Genomic DNA, 20,780 nt, shown 5'->3' with positions numbered 1-20,780 from the left:
GTCTGGCATGTGGGACCAAGATTATGCATGATGCCATGAAGCCCAAGGCCTGCAGAACTTTTCTTGCTGTTAGTTTGTTCTGCTTTGTTAATGCCAAGAACTAAAGAGGGAGTTATTTTTGTTTTTCTGCAGTTAGGAATGCCATCTGTTTTACTGTGTCCAATTCCGTGCCCAAGAAAGTTCTTGTCTGGGATGGTATCAGTCACTGTGTATCCCAGGGCTTGTAGCAAGTAAATGACCCTTTGTAAATCTGTTGTCAGCTTGCTTTTGTTGTCCGCTTGTAACAGGCAGTCGTCCAGGTATGGATAAATTTGGATTCCCTGTACTCTGCAGTGAGCGATTACTGATGCCAGGCATTTTGTGAATACTCTGGGCGCAGTGGATAAGCCAAAGGGCAATGCTGAGAATTGATAATGCTCTGATCCTGCAAGAAATCTGAGGTATCTTCTGCAATTTGGTCGAATGGGGACGTGCAGGTATGCCTCCTTGAGATCTAGAGTTACTAGCCAACACTCCTTGCCCAGCATGGGAAGAAGTTGCTGTAGGGTCAGCATTTTGAATTTTGGGACAATGATGTATGTGTTTAAGATGGACAGGTTGAGAATAGGTCTCCAGTTTTTTTCTTTTCTTGGTACTAGGAAGAGTCTGGAGTAGAATCCTTTGCCCTGTTCTGTTATTGGTACCTTTCCACAGCTCTCATCTTTATTAATTCTGCTGTCTGGTGCAGGGCTTCGATTTTTGATTTGGGGGCAGGTTTGGCATTCCTCTTTTACTGGTAAAGTGTGGAAGTGGAACCGGTAGCCTTGGTCTATGGTTTGCAAAATCCACTTGTCTTTTGTAATATAGTGCCAATTTTTCGAGAATAAGGCTAACTTTCCGCCTAATGGTGCTGCTATTTGCTCCCTGGTAGGCGGAGTCAGAGCCAAGTCACTGTGATTCTCCTGTTGCAGTGGCATTGGTTGCCTGTGCCTCGGTTATTGCCTTGCCACTGTCGCCCCTCTGTAGGCACCTCCTCTGGATTGATTTCTGCCCCTAGAGCGTCTGTTCCTGCCCTTTGGGATCTTGTGGAGTCAGGAAAGGACCAATTTTTGGCAGGCCAGTTCCTGCTAAACCTTGGGGCTGAACCTGTAGGAAATCTTTAACTGTTTGTACAGATTTTGCCTTCTCTTCCATTTTCTTCATTACCTGCTGGGCTGGTTCCCCAAATAGACTGGCCTTATCCATAGGAGCATCCAATAGCTTAGCTTTAACATGATCCGGCAAGACCTGTTCTTTCAACCATGCATGCCTTCTTATCACTGTGCCAGTCATGGCTGATCTAAATGAAGCCTCCAGTGCATCATAGCCACATTTTAAAGAATGGTTACTAACCTGTTGGATGTTATTCACCATTTCTAATACATATTTCTTATCTAAAGATTCATCAGATGACAGCTTTTTAATTAACTGATCAAGCATAAATTCTTGGTATTGGATCATGTGAAACTGACAGTTTAAAGCTCTAGCAGAGAGAGTAGCAGAGGTATAGACTTTTTTCCCCCATCTCTAAGGACCTGGATTCCCTTTCAGAGGGAATAGGGTTTTTTGCTGTGGTCGAGGCTACTGCCTTAGGCCCCTGGGATATAGTTTCGGGGTCAGCAAGTGGGGCCTTGTATAGGTGGTGATGAGTGTCTGGCACCCTGTAAAATCTATCTGGTTTGGCAGGGGCTGGAGGTAAAGAATCAGGAGCAGTGCAGACATCATTAAATGCATCGTCCACAACAGAAAGGACAGGAGGTATAGCTAGGGGCCTATGTTGTGGTAAGTGCAGAAAAGTCCTAAGCCTTTTCTTGAATCTGAGAAATCTTGTCCCTGCCATTGGAATTGTTCTCTCATGGCATGTAAGGTTTCCCCAAAGGAGAATTCCTCTGGTGGAGAGGCAGCTGGAATGGATTCTTCAGCATCTGAATCTTCATAATTGGAAAAGGGAGCCTCTGGCTGGTCTGTAATGTCTGAGTCATCCATAGAATCATCAGAGGACACAGGCTCGGGGCTCTGCTCTAGGTCTCTTTTCTGGGGCTGAGAGGCCCTGTCTGGGTGAGATTGGGATCCCCTAATTAAGGATATTAAATCTTCTGCCTGAGTAAGCATTTGAGAACTAGAAGTGGGCCTGAGTGAGGGTGGTTTAACAGGCACTGATTTAGCTGATTTGGCTGCTTTAGCCCTGGCAAAGGCCTTAATAGACATGGCTGCAGGAGGCCTAGCAGCACCACGTGCTGGGGTAGAGTTATCCAAGTGGATGGTGTCTGATAGATCAGTGGGAACCACAGTTGTAGGCAAAATTTCTGAGGCTGATTCAGATAAGGAAGCAGGAGCCTCAGTAGTAGTCATGGATTCGGCTGAAGATTGACCAGTTTTCTCGGTTTCGGCTGAAACCGAGACACTCGCTTTGCTTAACCGTGGTTTCGCCAAAACCGCGGACCGCGAGTGTCGGTCTTTTCTTTGGCTTTTAACAATTTGGGTAGTCGGAGGATCCGACGGCATAATGTACGCAAAATCAGAGCCGAAAAGCTGTTCAGCAAACTCCGACCGACGCCTAAGCGTTCGTCGGTTGAAGGAAGCACAGGCCGAACAGGCTGCTACGTCGTGGTCTGGGCCTAAGCAAGGCAAACAGTAAGAGTGGAAATCTTTATGAGGTATTTGTTTCCCACAAGTTAAACAGTTATTGACTTTTTCTGACATCGGCTGAGGCAAGAAAGAGTCCCCAACGGGGTACTTAGCTTTTGGTAGTAGTAATCTCTGGATCTGACCGACCGGCACTTGCAAACAGCTTCTGCTTCGGGCGCCACGCGGCAAGAAAGACTGGGGAAAATGGCGTCGGCTGATGCCTTTATACCCGAAGACCAGCAGAGATGACGTCGGGTGAAGTGCGACATCAGCCGAAGCCGGACCCAGACTTTGGAATCCGGCCGACCAAAGGGCTGCCTGACGACAGGACAACCCATTTGTTATGACTGCAGATGCATCCATGAAGGACATCATTGTTGCTGCACATGTGCAGCAAACATTTAAAAGTAAAACTGTATGGGTTACAGACTACCACAAAAAGTCAGTATAGATGACAGAAAATACAATTTTTTTGTGCAAATTCACAGGGGATCAGGGAATTTGCCCTTTTCACACTGTAGTATCACCTCAGAGGTGGTATATAGAATAATTATCAGGGGATGTGGGGGCTGCAGGGGGCTTTTCACTGCAAAAAAGTTTTTTTTTGTATTTTTCAGTTGGCTAGTGGTCAACTCAGGTGTGCTCAATCACTTCCCTCACCTCTGATATATGGGCATACATTGATGTACATAAAAATGGTCATGCTGTACTTACAGAATATAACAGTAGCACAGATAAAATGTATAAAAATGCACCAAAGTTTCACCTATGACTGTGAAAGAAACTTGACAGAAATAAACATAGGCACCTAAAGCAAGTAACAAAAATACATTGACTACAGATTTCTACCTAAACATTTCTATCAGTTTGAATTAACTAATGTACTTCTCAATATTTATAAGAAAAAAACACCTCCAATAACACAAACAGAAGAAAAACTACTTTTTTTGTTTAAAAACTCTGAAAACACCTTGTGTGGATGGGAAACCGAAGAAAAAAATGCATACACAAACACAGACAACAAAGACATACACAAAGGAGCTTAGGTATTTCACAACAGTATACAATGCGTGTACTGCTGTACAGCAAAATTCATTATATGAATATTGTGAACCTGGGCAAATCAACAGAGGGCTGCAAGTCACACAAAACTAAAAATACTGCTTTACTGCTTACAGACAGTGGAAAAAAGATCACTTCAAAAATACGAATTCCCCTCAAATACGGGTAAATTGTTGGATACAGATGTACTGCAAGAATGCTCCAATAAAACTGATTAAAGATGCCACTTATGTTGAAAACTCATATGGAAAGCTAAGAAAACCTAAAAAAAATCTTCAAGTACTTCTCCAAGTGGTGACTTTAGATGGGCCATCACTACCTAAACAGTGGCTTAAACTTAAGACTACACTGCATTAGGTTAATAGGCAAATGAACATATAAAATAGCAATACTACAAAATCTGAATAACCACAACTGTCACAGTGAAAAAAATACTCACTTTTTCATGAACATGACCAACAGCAAGAAAAAAGGCATCTGACAAACGTTCTCCTGTCACTTTTGATGAGATGAAGCAAAAAAGTTGCATTCCCCTGCTCAATGTGTATCAAATAAAATACCCACTTTAAAATACTGCACAACAGAATGATGGCACTTTATGCTCCAACTCCACAGGTAAGTGACAGTCAGCATAACAAAAAGTATGGTAAAACTACCTGTGTTGCTTTCATCCTCACAAATACAAGTTTTAGATACCAACATGTAGTCTACTTGCACATTCTTTACCAAGCAAGTTAAATCATCTTCAGCAACAGATACACTCAATACTATGATCAAAAATATTTATTATACGGCTTAATGGTTTACCTGCCGTTTTAGTGATACTAGTTGGGCATCTAGTTGGTAAAGAACAAGAGCAGCTGCCTCTGGACTAGCAGACAAAACATCAAGGTCATCTTTGTGCAAGTACATTCCTTTTGGAGGCCGCTGGCGAGAACGCGAAGGATGGTGACGGTACTGAGAAGCATGCAACTCTTTTTTCACTTGCATCAACTTGCTGGTTGCCTGTTTTTGATCAGATTGCTGCCAAAAAAGATAAACATTTTTTAAAGGACTATTTAAACACTGAAGATGAACACCTTAACATAAGGAACAGAATCCAAGAAAACCAACTGCATTTTTCAGTGGATAAATCAAAGTGTTTACGGTCTGCAGCATTTTCTCACTTTTTAACACTCAGAAGTACAGATTCAGATCAGACTTGCACATACAGGAAACCCATTTAGTAAATGGCTGTTCAGTCATTCCTACTTACCTCTTTCTTTGGGTCAGATGGATCAAAGTCACTGTCGCTACCTCCTGTTCCATCTTCGATTTCATCATTACTGCAAAAGTAAAAGCATCAGCACTTCTTTTTTAAAGTAATCTTTCCAAGTTTAGGAAAAAAAAAAAAAAACTTAAGGAAAACATCCAATCCACTACCTGTCTATTTTTTCTTGTTTGCTTATCAGTTTGCGAGCCTGACGATCCATCACACTTGTACGCATTCTTGTTTTTTTCCATGAATAATAATACTTCACCAGGCTGGAGATTAGTTTGTCAGGAAGCTGTAGAAACACAGCTTGTTAGGCTATGAAAATCAATATGCGAAAAACTACAAAAAAATATGCCACACCATCCTCAAACAATCGTTTTTGATCTGCAAACAAATTACCTGACATTCTTAACTATATTCAGTTTTTAACATTAGTTTGCAGAAAAAAAGTTAAATCAACTTCAGTGGTAGTTTCAGCAATTAACTTAACAAAAGCAAAAAATAAATAAAAATAAAAATCTACTAGAATTTTTTTTTTAAACAAAGATGAAGTGAAAATAATATTTTGCCAACACATGGTATACGTACACAGTGGCCTCATTTACTTATTATTTTATTTAACATTTGTTAACCTGGTAGAGTCCAGCTGAGCAAGGAACCCATTTTCAGCAGAGACCCGGGGAGATAAGTTCCATAACAATAGTAAAAACATATTCCAAAACTTTTTAAAATATTTACAAAGAATACACAAATGTTTGACAGTTGCCATTTACAAAAAGGGGAATGTAAAACAGAAAACATTACATTTCTTAAACCTTACTACAGACAGTTAAATAATAAACATTGTGGTATTTTTATTTGGTAGAAGTAAGACAAGAAGATAGTAGAATAGAAAATATTTGATTGAAGGCATGAGAAAAGTACAGTTTTGTACCTACCATAAATGTAGATGTTCGAAGATCCACATTGCTGCAGTCCTAACACTTGGGTAGTCCGCTGTCCCTCGGTCGGCCCGAATATCAGAGTATAAGGCTGACGTCGGTCAAGGCGCATTTGACTGACATCAGAACGTCAGGGTACAAATGCGCATGACCGACGTCATATCCTCAGTCTTTTCTTGCCCCAGATGTCAGAAGACCCTAAAAAGAAAGGTCAAAACCCATAGACAACAACCAAACAATCAACCAACCTAACACTAAAAATATGTACAATATAAACAACATATACAATATACCTCAGATTGATAACCCAGCCCACACAACCGCCTCAAACTACAGAGGGGAAGGAGGGTAAATTGGACTGCAGCAATGTGGATCTTCGAACATCTACATTTATGGTAGGTACAAAACTGTACTATGTTCTTCATCTCACATTGCTGCAGTCCTAACACTTGGGTAGAATCCCAAAGCAGAGGTAAGGGAGGATGGCTAAACTATAATGAAGCAGGAGCTGCCAAAATGCCCTGCAAAACAGCAGTGGCAAAACCAGCCCTGGATTTAGAGTACAGTGGAAGGTGGTAATGCCTAGAGAAAGTATGCACTGAACTCCAAGTAGCTGCCTCCAAAATATCCTTAGTTGCCACCCCTCTCAAAAAAGCTGTTGAAGTGGCAGTAGCCCTAGTGGAATGAGGCCTAATCCCAGCTGGAATCTCTTTGCCATGATGGGAATAACAGAAAGCAATGCAAAACCCAATCCACTTAGAAATAGTTTGTTTTGACACGGGCTTGCCCTGAGAACACAAAGCAAAAGAAACTAATAACCTGAGATTGCCTGAACCCTTTAGTTCTGTCCAAATAATATCGCAACTGCCTGTGTACATCTAAAGTGTGCAAAATCTTTTCCCCTTTATTTTGGGGATTTGCATAAAAAGTAGGCAAATGAATAGTTTGGTTTAAAGCCACACTAGAAACCACTTTAGGCATAAAGGAAGGATTAGTACGTAAAGATACCCTATCCTTATGGAAAATTAAGAAAGGCTCAACTGCCATAAGGGCCTGCAATTCAGAAACCCTTCTTGCAGAGGTAATGGCCAACAAAAAGCAGTCTTCCATGACAAATATTTCAACTCAGCAGTAGCTGCAGGCTCAAAAGGTTGTAGAGTGAGTTTCTCCAACACAAAATTGAGATCCCAAGCAGGAGTAGGAGCTCTTCGTGGGGTCTTATATTCTTTGCCCTCTAAGAAATTGCTTGAACAAAGGATGAGAAAACAATGGTGGGTCACAGTCGTAGTGAGCTGAAATTGCTGCAGCATGAATCTTAATAGAAGAGAAGGACAAACCTTTGTCCAATAACTCAGTAAGATATTGAAGAGCCACACTTAAATTAGGCTCAGAAACATCCAAATCCTTTGCTGCACTCCAAAACAAAAATCTCTCCCATTTATCTGCGTACACTTTCCTTGTACTAGGCCTTCTAGCTTCCAAAATCACATTCAAAACTTGTTGTGGAAGATGAGACCCTCTATGGTTCAAAACAGAATATGCCAGGCTGTTAGGTGAAGAGAGTGAAGTTTGACATTGAGCAAATGACTGTCCTCCTGGGACAACAGGTGTGGAATCAAAGGCAAAGGCCATGGAGGCTTCCGTACTAGACTTCTCAGTAATGGGTACCAGTGCTGTCGAGGCCAATCTGGAGCTATCAAAATCATCCTTGGCTTGTCCTGTCTGACCTTCAGAAGTACCTTTGGGAGGAGAGGCAGAGGTGGAAAGGCATACACATGAAGATTTTTCCAACTGAAAGAAAGAGCATCCACTTTCCAAGCTGTGGGATGAAACCTCTTCGTGCAAAACTTTGGCAGCTGGTGGTTTAGTGGAGAAGCGAACAGATCTATGTCTGGAGTTCCCCATGACACTGTCAATTTCTGAAATACATGAAGATCCAGTTTCCACTCGTGGGGATCCATGATTTGTCTGCTTAACACATCTGCTAAGGAGTTCTGTGCTCCGGCAGAAACCTTGCCTGAAGATTTAGTTGTAAACTGAGAGCAGTCTCCCACAAAATCATTGCTTGCCTGCATAGAGGATAAGAATGTGTTCCCCTGCTTGTTGATGTACCACATGACAGTTGTGTTGTCTGTTAGAATCAACACCTGCCCTGGAAGAAGTAAATCCTTGAAAGCTATTAATGCAAACTGGACTGCTAACATCTCCTTCAAGTTGATATGTAGATGCTGTAGTCTGACAGGCCACTTGTCTTGTATCCACTTTCCATTTAGATGAGCTCCCAAGCTTTGTCTGAGGCATCTGTCGTTAAAATCTGACTCGCCTCTGGCCGGGTCACAGAGAGTCCCTTGTTTAGGTGACATTCCTGAGCCCACCACAAAAATTCCTTTTGAATGCAAGGTATTATTTGAATGACAGTGTCCAGATCCTGGCAGTGCTGTGTCCATACATTTTTGAGATACCATTGCAGCTTCCTCATATGCAGTTTGGCATTGGGAAGCACCAGAATACAAGATGCCATGAACCCTAAGGCTTGAAGGACTGTCCTTGCAGTCAGCCCGGACTGAAGAGATAGCTGATGGAAGTAAAGGGAAAGATTCTATTGTTTGTCCGGGGTTAAAAAGGCCATCTGGGATGCTGTATTCAGTCTTACACCCAGAAAGCACATGTCTTGAGAGGGTACTAGACTGGACTTTATTTCGTTCACAGAATACCCCAGGCATCTTAGCACTGCTATCACATAATCCAAATGATGAAGAAGCTCGTCCCTTCCTTGAGCCAGAATCAGGCAATCGTCCAAATAAGGATAGATTTGTATCCCTTTTAGCCTGAAGAAAGCTATCACTGGAGCCAGAACTTTCGTGAATACTCTGGGCGCAGTAGATAAGCCAAAGGGCAATGCAGAGAACTGATAGTGAGAAGTCCCAGTCCGAAAATGCAGATACTTCCTGCAACGTAGTCTGATAGGAACATGGAGGTAAGCCTCCTTGAGATCCAAAGTTACCATCCAGTGATCCTTGCCCAGTAGAGGTAAAAGCTGTTGTAACGTCAACATTTTGAACTTGGGAATGTCCAGATAAGTGTTGAGGATAGATAAATCCAAAATTGGTCTCCACGTGTTCCCCTTTTTTGGTACTAGGAACAGGCGAGAATAAAACCCTAGGCCCCTTTCTGGTATAGGAACCGGCTGTATGGCCCCTATTTGGAGTAACAGAGAAATTTGCTTGTGAGCCTCTATTCTTTGTTGAGGAGGAATGTCTGGCATGCCTTTGAAAGGAGGCAAGGTATGGAAATAAAACCTGTAACCGTGGTGTATGATATCCAATACCCATCTGTCTTGGGTAATTATACTCCAATTTTCTTTGAAAAGTGCCAACCTTCCTCCCAAAGGTGCTGCCAGGCGAAGGTTCCGCAGCTGAAAAGGTAGGTCATTGGGTCTGCTTACGAAAGGACTGACCCCTGCCCTCACCAAGACAGTGCAGGAGAACACCCTGTTCTAGGCCTGAAAGAGCCCTGACCTCTGCCCCTGCCACGTCTAGATCTACCCCTAGACTGGGAATCATAAGAAGGATACGTCCACCCCTTAGTAGGCCAATTTCTACTAAACTTTGGAGGCTGAACCTGCAAAAAATCTTTAACAGTCTGCATAGACTTAGCCTTGTCTTCCATTTTCTTTAAAACTGCTTCAACAGGAGAGCCAAACAAGACATCAGATTGTAAAGGAGCATCCAAAATCCTTGTTTTAACATGGTCAGATAAATTTTGATCCCTCAGCCAGGCGTGCCTGCGAAGAACTGACCCAGTGGCAGCCACCCTAGACGAGGCCTGTACAGCATCAAAACCACATTGCAAAGAATGCTTACCCACCTGTTCAGAAACATGCACTAAATCTTGTAACTCTTTACAATCAATACCTTCCGCCAGAGCATCAACCTTAGACTTCAATTGTGAAAGGAGATAATTCTGATATTTCAACATGTGAAACTGGCAATTCAAAGCTCTCATGGCAAGAGTGGAAGAAGTATAAACTTTCTTTCCCCATCTATCCAAGGCCCTAGCCTCTATCTGCAGGAACCGGATTCTTGACAACAGAAGCCTTAACACCCTTAGGCCCTGGCTAACAGTTTCTGGGTCTGCCCTAGGACTCTTAAAAGATACTTATGAGCTTCAGGCACCCTGTAATACCTATCTGGTTTAACAGGCGCAGGAGGCAAAGAATCAGGATTAAGAGAAGCCTCTGCAAACACATCTTCCACCACATTCAGAACAGGAGGTATAGCCAAAGGCCTATGCTGGGGTAAAACAAAATTCCCTAAGCCTTTTCCTGGAATCAGAGAAGTCCTGACCTTCCCATTTAAAATGCTCTCTCATGGAGTGAAGAGTCTCTGAAAAAGAAAAATCCTCAGGAGGAGAAGCAGAAGGAGTAGAATCATCCACATCAGAATCCGAATAAGGAGAATACTCCTGCAAGTCTTCAGCCGAAGACTCAGACACATCCAAGCCTGCTCATAATCCCCAACACTGGTTCCATCCTAGGCCTCTTATCAGGAGGGGCATAGAGCCTCTAATTAAAGTAATTAAATCTTCTGCCATTTTAAGCATGTGCTTCTTGGGCACAGAACCTGAAGAACTAGGATTGACACCCACAGAAGCTAAACTAGACCTGCCTCTAGGAGAAGCCTTGGAAACAGAAAGAGAGGGCCTAGACACCTTAGGAAGGGAGGGGAGTACAGTTATCTGAGAAGCCCCTGCAGCCTGACCTGCCTCCTGGGAGGCCACATCCTGTAAAATCAAAGTTTCTCCCTGGGACTCCAGAGGCCTCCCGGAACCACCGGTTCCACTGACGCCTCTAAAGAACCGGCGTCCGGTTCGGACGACTCCTCTAACCTAGGTTTGACTGCCTTGTCTTTGCGCTTCTTTGAGGAAGCCGGCGTCGGAGCGTCCGACGGCATATTGTAATTGCACCGCTTCCCAAAGACCAACCTGACACAATCTAACCTTCGCTTAATAGTGCGTTTATTGAACCTAGCACAAAAGCGACACCCAACAACGTCATGCTCAGGTCCCAAACAAGGTATACACAAATTATGGTAATCCCTATGCGGTATCTGTTTCCCACAAGAAATACAGTTATTCACTTTTTCTGACATCCGGTAAACCACTGAGGCAAGAAAAACCAAAATATTCCCAACGGGTACTTAACCAACTCTGACTTCGGTCTGAAACTCCGAAAAATTTCAGAACGCCGAATGGCACTTGCAACACTGCTTCTGCATCGGACCATGCGGCAAAAAAGACTGAGGATATGACGTCGGTCATGCGCATTTGTACCCTGACGTTCTGATGTCAGTCAAATGCGCCTTGACCGACGTCAGCCTTATACTCTGATATTCGGGCCGACCGAGGGACAGCGGACTACCCAAGTGTTAGGACTGCAGCAATGTGAGATGAAGAACATCTAGCCTTATTCGTCCAATAGCTAAATGGAACAAAACAGATATTGTTTCTGGATAAAAGACAACAGAAGATATAATTGTGAGAGTATGTGAATTCTTATTAAGAGAGGGCAGAAAATTAGAAGAAAATGGGACAACTGGCAGGAGAGGGAAAGTACAGTTGTGTACACTTACCATAAATGTAGATGTTCGAGTGTTATTCACTGCTGCAGTCATCACATTTGGGTCATCTGCCTGCAGGTAGCCCTCAGCCGGCCTGAATACCAGAGTCTTGGATTCCTGCGTCGGATGCTGTCTCTTCTTCCATGACGTCAGGGGTATAAAACATGCAGCCGACGCCATTACTTCAGTTTTTCTTGCCCCAGGATGTCAGGTGCCCCCACAATGGGAAGCAATTATATGTTATGGTACACCTCCATCAAAAATCAAACACACCAGAAAACTTAAATACACTAAACAAGAAGGAAAGGTAGAGCTAAGAGAAGTCAGGGGGTTGGAGGGAGGGTAACCAGGACTGCAACAGTGAATAACTCTAACATCTACATTTATGGTAAGTGTATACAACTGTACTATGTTCTTCATGTTTCACTGTTGCAGTCATCACATTTGGGTCGATTCCCAAAGCTAAGGAAGGGAGCAGGAAGATAGAGAACATTAGGGCCAGCTATTAAGCCTTGCAAGACTGCAGTGGCAAAACCAGCTCTGGATTTAGAAAAAATAGGCACGTGGTAATGCTTGGTGAAGGTATGTACAAGAGCTCCAGGTAGCAGCTTCTAGGATGTCCCTGGTAGTGACTCCTCTGAGAAAGGCTGCAGAGGTAGATGCAGCCCTGGTGGAGTGTGATCTTATCTTCTTGTGGGGTAGGTTTTACATGGTGCTTGTAGCAGAAATGAATGCAATGGGCTATCCATTTAGAAATGGTTTGCTTTGAAATGGCCTTCCCCTCTGCCCCTGCAGCAAAGCCAACTAGCAGCTGTTCAGATTTTCTGAGAGGTATAGTCCTGTCCAAATAAACTCAAAGTTGTCTGTGCACATCCAAAGAGTGCAGAATGCGTTCTCCTTTGTTTTGTGGCTTAGGGAAAAAGGTAAGCAAATGAATGGACTGATTTAGGGCCACACTAGACACCACCTTGGGCATAAAGGAAGGAAGGATTGATCCGGAGGGAAACCCTGTCTGCATGGAAGATAAAGTGCAGTTGTGTACACTTACCATAAATGTAGATGTTTAATCTGCTGGCAGGTTGCCCTCAGTTGGCCTGAATAACAAAGTCTTGGGTCCTGCGTCGGTTGCTATCTCCTCTTCCATGACGTCAGGTCGTCAGGGGTATAAAACATGCAGCCGATGCCATTTTAATCAGTTTTTCTTGCCCCAGATGTCAGGTGCCCCCCAAATGGGGAGCGGAAAAAAAAAAAAAAAAAAAAATATATATATATATATATATATATATAAAATTTAGAACACAAAAAATTTATCTCCAACTAAAAGCAAATACACCAAAAAGGCTTTTGAGCATAGTAAGGAAAGAAGAGGTATAATAAGAGAGAAAAAAGGGGGCTGGTGGGTGGGTAACCAGGACTGCAACAGTGAATACAGACAAACATCTACATTTATGGTAAGTGTACACAACTGTACTATGTTCTTCGTGTTTCACTGCTACAGTCATTACATTTGGGTAGAATCCCAAAGCTATGGATGGGAGGATGGAATTATACAGCATTAGGAGCAGCTATAAGGCCCTGCAAGACAGTAGTGGCAAAGCCTGCCCTGGATTTAGAAAAGAGAGGTAAATAGTAATATTTGGTGAACGTATGAACTGAGCTCCAAGTAGCAGCTTCTAAAATGTCTCTTGGGGACAGGTTTACCATGGTTCATGTAGCAGAAACGAATACAATGGCTTATCCATTTTGAAATAGTCTGCTTTGAAATAACCTTTCCCTCTGCCCCTGCAGCAAATGCCACCAGTAGTTGCTCAGACTTTCTTAGAGATTTTGTCCTGTTTAAATAGAACTTTAGTTGTCTGTGTACATCCAATGAATGCAGAATCCGCTCCCCCTTATTCTGCAGATTTGGGGAAAAAAGTTGGCAGATGAATGGTCTGATTAAGAGCCACACTGGATACCACCTTAGGCATAAAAGATGGATTGGTCCTGAGGGCCACCCTGTCCGGATAAAAGATAATGAAAGCCTCCACTGTCATGAAAGCCTGTAGTTCTGAAATCCTTCTAGCTGAAGTGACTGCTAAAAGAAAGGCCGTCTTCCAAGAAAGAAATTTTATGTCTGCAGTAGCAGCTGGCTCAAACGGAGGTAGGGTGAGTTTTTCCAGCACAGAATTGAGGTCCCATGCAGGAGTTGGTGCTCTCCTGGGAGGTCTCAAATTTTTGGCCCCTCTGAGGTACTGCTTTAGCAGGGGATGAGAAAAGAGAGGAGGCTCTGTGTTGTAATAAGCCGAGATGGCAGAGGCATGGATTTTTATAGAAGGAAAAGGTAGGCCCTTGTGAAGCATCTCAGTTAAATATTGCCGAATCTGAGGAATATTGGGCATTGCTGTGTTTGTTCCTTGTGCTTGGTTCCAGGCAATGACTCTTTTCCATTTATCAGCATAAGATTTTCTAGTACTAGGCCTTCTAGCCTCCAAAATGACATCCATCACAGGTTTACTGAGAGATGTGACTGGTGAAATTAGTTGATAAGCCATGCTGCAAGATTCAGAATTTGGAGCGGAGTGTGCAGAATCTGATAGTTCTGCTGAAACCATAGATGAGGAGTCTGAGGAAGGTCCCACAGAGGAAGGTGTGACGTATTCCGCAGAAGCGGGTACCAGTGTTGGCGAGGCCAGTCTGGAGCAATCAGAATAATTTTTGTTTTTTCCTGTCTGACTTTTAGTAAAACCATGGAGAGCAGACGCAGAGGGGGAAAGACATAGACTGATAGTTTTTTCCAGCTGAAGGACAGAGCATCCACTTTCCAAGCTTTTTTGTGATGAATTCTTGTGCAGAACTTGTCTGACAGTTTTGGGAAGAAGCAAAAAGATCTACGTCTGGGGTCCCCTATTTTCGTGTCAACATGCTGAAGACTTGTGGATCCATCCTCCATTCATGTGGGTCCATAAGATTTCTGCTTAGTTCGTCTGCCAGAGTATTTTGCTTTCCTGGCAGGAATTGAGCTTGCAGATGTATTTGGTAAGTCAAGGCTGTGTTCCACAAGGCCAAGGCTAGTCTGCAAAGAGAGTAGGAGTGGGTACCCCCCCCCCCTGCTTGTTTATGTACCACATAACTGTGGTGTTGTCAGTCTTTATCAGAAGTTGTCCTGGATGAAGGAAGTCCTTGAAGGCTGTCAAGAGCATTCTATACAGCTAGCATTTCTTTCTGGTTGATATGTAGGTGCATTTGATTTGGGCTCCATTCGCCCTGAATGCATCTCCCTGCCAGATGGGCCCCCCCAAGCATAGCCTGATGAGTCTGTAGTCAGGGCTTGGGTGGCAGGGGGTAGAATGAATGACAGTCCCTTGTTTTGGTGACAGGCCTCTGCCCACCATAAGAACTCCTGTTGCAGGCAAGGAGAGTAGAATCATTGTTTCCAGGCTGTGACAATGTTGACTTTTTAGGTACCATTGAAGTTTCCTCATATGCAGTCTTGCCTATGGAATTAGTAGAATGCAGGAGGCCATGAACCCCAAAGCCTGCAGAATTTGTCTTGCAGATAGCTTGGGTTTTTGTGGCCACTTGTTTGAAGTATGTTATCAAGTGAATTTGTTTGTCTGGCATGAGGTAAGCCATCTGGGCAGTTGTATTCAAGCTTGCACCCAGGAATGTAATTATTTGAGAGGGTACCACAGTTGTGATTTCTTTTCGTTTATGGTGTACCCTAGGCATGTTAGGAGCCTTTTTACAAATGCCAGATGTTGTAGAAGAGTGTCCTTGTTTTCTGCCTGAATTAGACAATCGTCCAGATAAGGATAAATTTGAATGTTTCTTTGTCTGCAAAATGCAATCACTGGTGCCAGGCACTTGACCCTGAGTGCAGTAGATAAACCAAAGGGCAGTGCAGAGAACTGGCATTGCAAATAGCCTGCTTTGAAGCGGAGGTATCTTCTGCAAGATTCCCTGATTAGGATATGCAGGTAAGCCTCTTTTAAGTCTAGAGTTACCAACCAGGCATCCTTGCCTAGCATAGGCAGTAATTGTTGTAGAGTCAGCATCTTGAATTTTGGAATGTCCAGAAAGGTATTTAGAATGGATAAGTCCAGAATTGGACACCATGATTCGTCTTTTCTGAGCACCAGGAAAAGTCTTGAATAAAAACCTTGTCCTTTTTCCTTTTCTGGTACTGGTTGAATAGCCCCCATATCCATGAGGGACCAGACTTGTTTCTGGACCTCTGCCCACTGATTTGGAGGCAGATCTGGCCATCCGTCTGGAATTGGCAACGTGTGGAAATTAAATCTGTATTTCTGGGATACTACATTTAAGACCCACTTATCCTGGGTAATTAGATGCCAATTTTGAGCATGAAGTGCTAGTTTTCCCCCCAAAGGGGCTGCCAAAAGATAAGTGCTTGGAAATGGAAAGTCCAGGAAAGTCATTGAGACTGTTTACTGTGTGAGGGGGGGTGCTTGGATACTTCCAGATTTGGAGATGGAGGCACCCCATTGTTTTGTTCTGCAAGTTTCCTGTGACTGAAACCTGGAGCCTCTGGAGTGTCTGGGTTTGACCTGAGAGCGGCTCTGTTGGGTACTGGAAAGGACCAATTCTTAGTAGGCCAGTGCCTACTGAACCTGGGTGGCTGCACTTGCAAAAAATCTTTCACAGTTTGCATAGATTTAGCTTCGTCTTCCATCTTTTTCAAAACAACTTCTGCCTTATTACCAAACTGTCCTGTTGTAAAGGAGCGTCCAACAATTTAGCCTCAACATGATCAGGCAGATATTGCTCCTTGAGCCAAGCATGCCTTCTTATCACAGATCCAGTTACGGCGGCCCTGCAAGAGGCCTCCAGGGAATCAAAACCACATTGCAACGTATGCTTTCCAACTTGTTCAGCTGAATGCAATAAATCCTGTAACTCTATTTTCCACACAATCAGAAATCAACATAATTTTCTGTTTAAGTAAGCCCATAACATGCTGTTGATATTTAAGCATATGAAATTGAAAGTTTAAAGCCCTGATTGCCAGGGTTGCAGATGTATAAACCCTCTTACCCCATCTATCCAGTGCCCTGGAGTCTATCAGAAGGGGTAGGATTTTTAGCAGTAGAAACACCCTTGGGACCCTGAGAAATTGTTTCAGGGTCAGCAGTAGGATTTTTGAAAAGAAACCTGTTGGGAGTCAGGAACCCTGTAATATCTGTCTGGCTTACTAGGAGCTGGTGGCAGGGAATCAGGAGCCATGCTGGATTCTGAGAAAACATCAACAATGTCTAAACACAGGAGGTATAGCCAAAGGCCTATGCTGAGGAACAAGAAGAAAATCCCTAAGCCTCTTTTTAGATTCGGAGAAATCCTGACTCTCCCAATGAAAATATTCCCTTAAGGTATGCAAAGTTTCTCCAAAAGAATAATCCTCAGGAGGAGAAGCAGAAGGGATGGATTCCTCTGCATTAGGGGGAATAGAAAATTCCTGATCAAAAGAGGAATCAGAAGAAATGGAAACCTGATCTGAAGATTCATAATCAGTGCCTTGCCTAGGCCTCTTAGCAGGAAGGGGTTGGGAACCCCCGATCACGGTAATTAAATCCTCAGCCATTTTGATCATTTATTTTTTAGGCATAGGGGCCTGAACACGTGGCTCATGCGTCGGTTTTTTAGACATAGAAGTTTTTGGCCTTGTTTTTGATGAAGGCATCAGTTTAATATACAAATCTTTAGGTCTGAAAACACCCTCAGAAGCCAGTGCCTGCTCAGCAGCTCCAGACCCATCCAAGGGAGAGACATCCACGGGTTCAAGACTAAGAATCTCGCGGCATACGAAACTCCGAATAGGTCTCGGTAGAGGCCTGCGAATCAAAAGTAGCGGGTGTCAGGGGCTGCGAAAGCACCTGAGTACTGGTCAGTCGGCGACTGGCTTAGGAGAAGCTTCATCGTTGGTTTTGGACCTTGACTGTCTGTCTCTCTCTTTTTCTTTGCGTTTTTTGTGGTAGTCGGATTGCTAACAGACGACATTTCAGGATAGTTAAATCTTGAGCCAATGTTTTTAGAAGCAAAAATATACAGATGCTTAATAGTGTGTTGGTTAAATTCAGCACAAAACCGACAGCAAGGCACGTTGTGGTCAGGGCCTAGGCAAGGAATACAGTATAAATGAAAGTCCTTATGAGGTATTTGCTTCCCACAAGTAATACAATTATTACCTTTTACTGACATCAGTAAGGAGCAAGAAAAAGTTTCCCCAATGAGGTACTTAGCTTTAGGTTGAAGACTTCGGTTCTGAAACTCTAAAACGAAAATTTCAGGAGTCGGCCGACCGGCACTTGCGAACTGCTTCTGCTTCGGGCACTGCACGGCAGGAAAAACTGATTAAAATGGTGTCGGCTGCAAGTTTTATACCCCTGACAACCTGACGTCATGGAAGAGGAGACAGCAACCGATGCAGGACCCAAGACTTTGTTATTCAGGCCGACTGAGGGCAACCTGCCAGCAGATTACCCAAATGTAATGACTGCAACAGTGAAACACGAAGAACACTGAAGGGTTCCACTGCCATGACGGCTTGTAATTCAGACAATTCTTGAAGTGATGGCTAGAAGGCTGTTTTCCAAGAAAGGAATTTCAACTCTGTAGTTGGAGCAGGCTCAAAGGGAGGGAGAGTGAGCTTTTCCAATACAAAGTTAAGGTCCCAGGCTGGAGTAGGGGGTCTCCTGGGGGGTCAAGTTTTTGGCCCCTCTAAAGAATTGCTTTAGCAGGGGGTGAGAGAAGAGGGATGGCTCAGTATTATAATGTGCTGAAATGGCAGAGGCATGAATTTTAATTGACGAGAAGGATAGGCCCTTGTGGAGCATTTCGGTTAAGTACTGAAGAACATGAGATAAGCTGAACACCGTTGTGCCCATCCAGAGTCTGGCTCCAGGAACAGTATCTTTTCCACTTTTCAGCATAGGATTTTCTAGTACTAGGCTTCCTTGCCTCCAGAATGACATCTAGCACCTGCTTACTGAGGGATGCTATTGGAGAGCTCAAAAAATTAGCCAGGCTACAAGGTTCTGGGTTGAAGCTGAGTGTGCAGAATCTGTCCCGCCTGCTGGGACAGCAGGGAAGAGGTCTGAGGCAGGTGCCATGGTTCCAGCAGTGTCATACTGCGCAAGAAGGGGTACCAGTGCTGGCGTGGCCAGTCTGGTGCAATCAGTACTGTCCTTGGCTTGTCCTGTTTGATCTTTAGCAGAACCTTCAAAAGGAGAGGCAGAGGGGTAAAGGCATAAACCGAGAGGCTTTCCCAGGTAAAGGACAGGGCATCTACTTTCCAAGCTTGAATGTGGGAAGTCCTTGTGCAGAATTTGTCCAATTGGTAGTTCTGAGGGGAGGCAAACAGGTCTACCTACCTCTGGAGTGCCCCATTTGTTCAACAGGTTGAATATTTTTGTTTTCCAGTTTCCATTCATGTGGGTCCATGAGATTTCTGCTTAGGTCTGCCAGTGAGCTTAGCTTGCCTGGTAGGAATTGAGCTTGTACGTGCACTTGGTAGCTCAAGGCTGTGTTCCACAGAGCCATGGCTAGTCTGCAGAGAGGGTACGAGTGGGTTCCCCCTGCTTGTTTTTGTACCACATAACTGTGGTGTTGTCTGTCTTTATCAACAGTTGTCCTGGAAGGATGCGGCCTTTGAAGGCTGTCAGGGAATTCTGTACAGCTAACATTTCTTTTTGGATGATATGTAGGTGTATCTGTCTCGGGTTCCATTTACCCTGAATGCACTGCCCTGCCAAGTGAGCCCCCCCATGCATAGTCTGATGCGTCTGTTAGGGTTTGGGCGGCAGGGGGTAGAGTGAAAGGGAGTTCCTTGTTGTGGTGGCAGGTCTCTGCCCACCAAAGGAACTCTGTCTTTATACAAGGAATGATGGGAATTATTGATTACAGGTCCTGAGAATGTTGACTCCATAGGCTTTTTTTAGATACCACTGTAGTTTCCTCATATGCAGTCTTGCATACGGAATTAGTAGAATGCAAGAGGCCATGAACCCCAGGGCTTGCAGAATTTTCCTTGCAGACAGCTGGGGCTTTGTGGCCAAAAGTTTGAAGTAGGTTGTCAAATAAACTTGTTTCTCTGGAGTGAGGAAAGCCATCTGGGAAGTTGTGTTCAAGCTTGCTCCCAGGAATACAAATTGTTGGCAGGGTACTAGGTGAGATTTCTTTTTGTTTGTGGTGTACCCCAGTGAGGTTAGAAGTGTCTTTACGAATGCCAGATGTTTTAATAGTAAGTCCTGGCTTTCTGCTGAATCAGACAATTGTCCAAGTATGGGTATATTTGAATATTTCTCTGCCTGCAAAATGCAATGGCTGGAGCTAGACACTTTGTGAATACCCTGGGCACATTAGATAAGCCAAAGGGAAGTGCGTAGGTATTTCCTGCAAGATTCCCTTATTGGAATGTGCAGGTAAGCTTCCTTTAAGTCTAAGGTTGCCAACCAGGAATCGTTGCCTAGCACAGGATGCAGCTATTTAAGTGTTAGCATTTTGAATTCTGGGATTACCAGGAAGGTGTTTAGAATAGAGAGGTCCAGGATAGGACGCCAGGAGCCGTCTTTTCTGGATACCAGCAAAAGTCCCGAATAAAACCCTTGTCCCCTTTGTTCTAATGGCACAGGTTGAATAGCCCTGATACTTAGAAGAGAGAGAACCTGCTGTTGGGCCTCCGTCCACTGGTTTGGGGGTAGGTCTGGCCAACCGACTGGGGTTGGTAGGGTGTGGAAGTGGAATATGTATCCTTGGGAAACTATATTTAAAACCCATTTGTCCTGGGTAATGAGTTCCCAGTTTTTTGCATGCAGGGCAAGTTTTCCTCCTAAGGGAGCAGGCAGTTGAGCAGGCCTTGGAAGGGCTAAGGGTAAGTCATTGTGCCATTTTTCTGTAGGGGGGTGGATTACTACTCCCTGCTTTGGAAGTGGGAGCTCCCCACTGTTAGGCCTGTGCACAGCCTGACACTGTAACCTGGGTGGTCTGCTGTTCCTGGGTTTGGACTGCGAAGTCCTGGAAGACACTGGAAAGGACCAATTCTTTGAAGGCCAATGCCTACTAAATCTGGGAGGCTGTACTTGTAGGAAATCTTTAACAGTTTGCATAGATTTAGCTTTTTCCTCCATCCTTTTGAGGACTTCTGCTTTGTTGCCAAACAGGCAGTCTTGGTTTAAGGGAGCACCCAGTAATTTAGCTTTAACATGATCTGGCAAGTTTTGCTCCTTAAGCCAAGCATGCCTTCTAAGTACAGACCTAGTG

The 20,780-nt window shown here is 43.9% G+C and overlaps 1 protein-coding gene across 1 annotated transcript in view; it reads right to left on the bottom strand.

Annotated features, from left to right (window-relative positions):
• Positions 1-20,780, bottom strand: part of LOC122805455 (REST corepressor 2-like) — an 858,342-nt gene that overhangs the window by 655,211 nt on the left and 182,351 nt on the right. The window contains exons 2-4 of the mRNA XM_044075623.1: positions 5,131-5,255; positions 4,964-5,033; positions 4,516-4,731 (exon numbers count right to left, since the gene is read on the bottom strand). Of these exons, the coding sequence (XP_043931558.1) occupies positions 4,516-4,731; positions 4,964-5,033; positions 5,131-5,255 (411 nt within the window). The remainder of the gene's footprint in view (positions 1-4,515; positions 4,732-4,963; positions 5,034-5,130; positions 5,256-20,780) is intronic.

Source organism: Protopterus annectens, chromosome 6.part1, assembly GCF_019279795.1.
Source record: "Protopterus annectens isolate FY-2018-M chromosome 6.part1, PAN1.0, whole genome shotgun sequence".
Lineage (NCBI taxonomy): Eukaryota > Metazoa > Chordata > Ceratodontiformes > Protopteridae > Protopterus > Protopterus annectens.
Note: the sequence above shows the minus strand (reverse complement) of the source record. Positions and strands in the feature narration are given on the sequence as shown.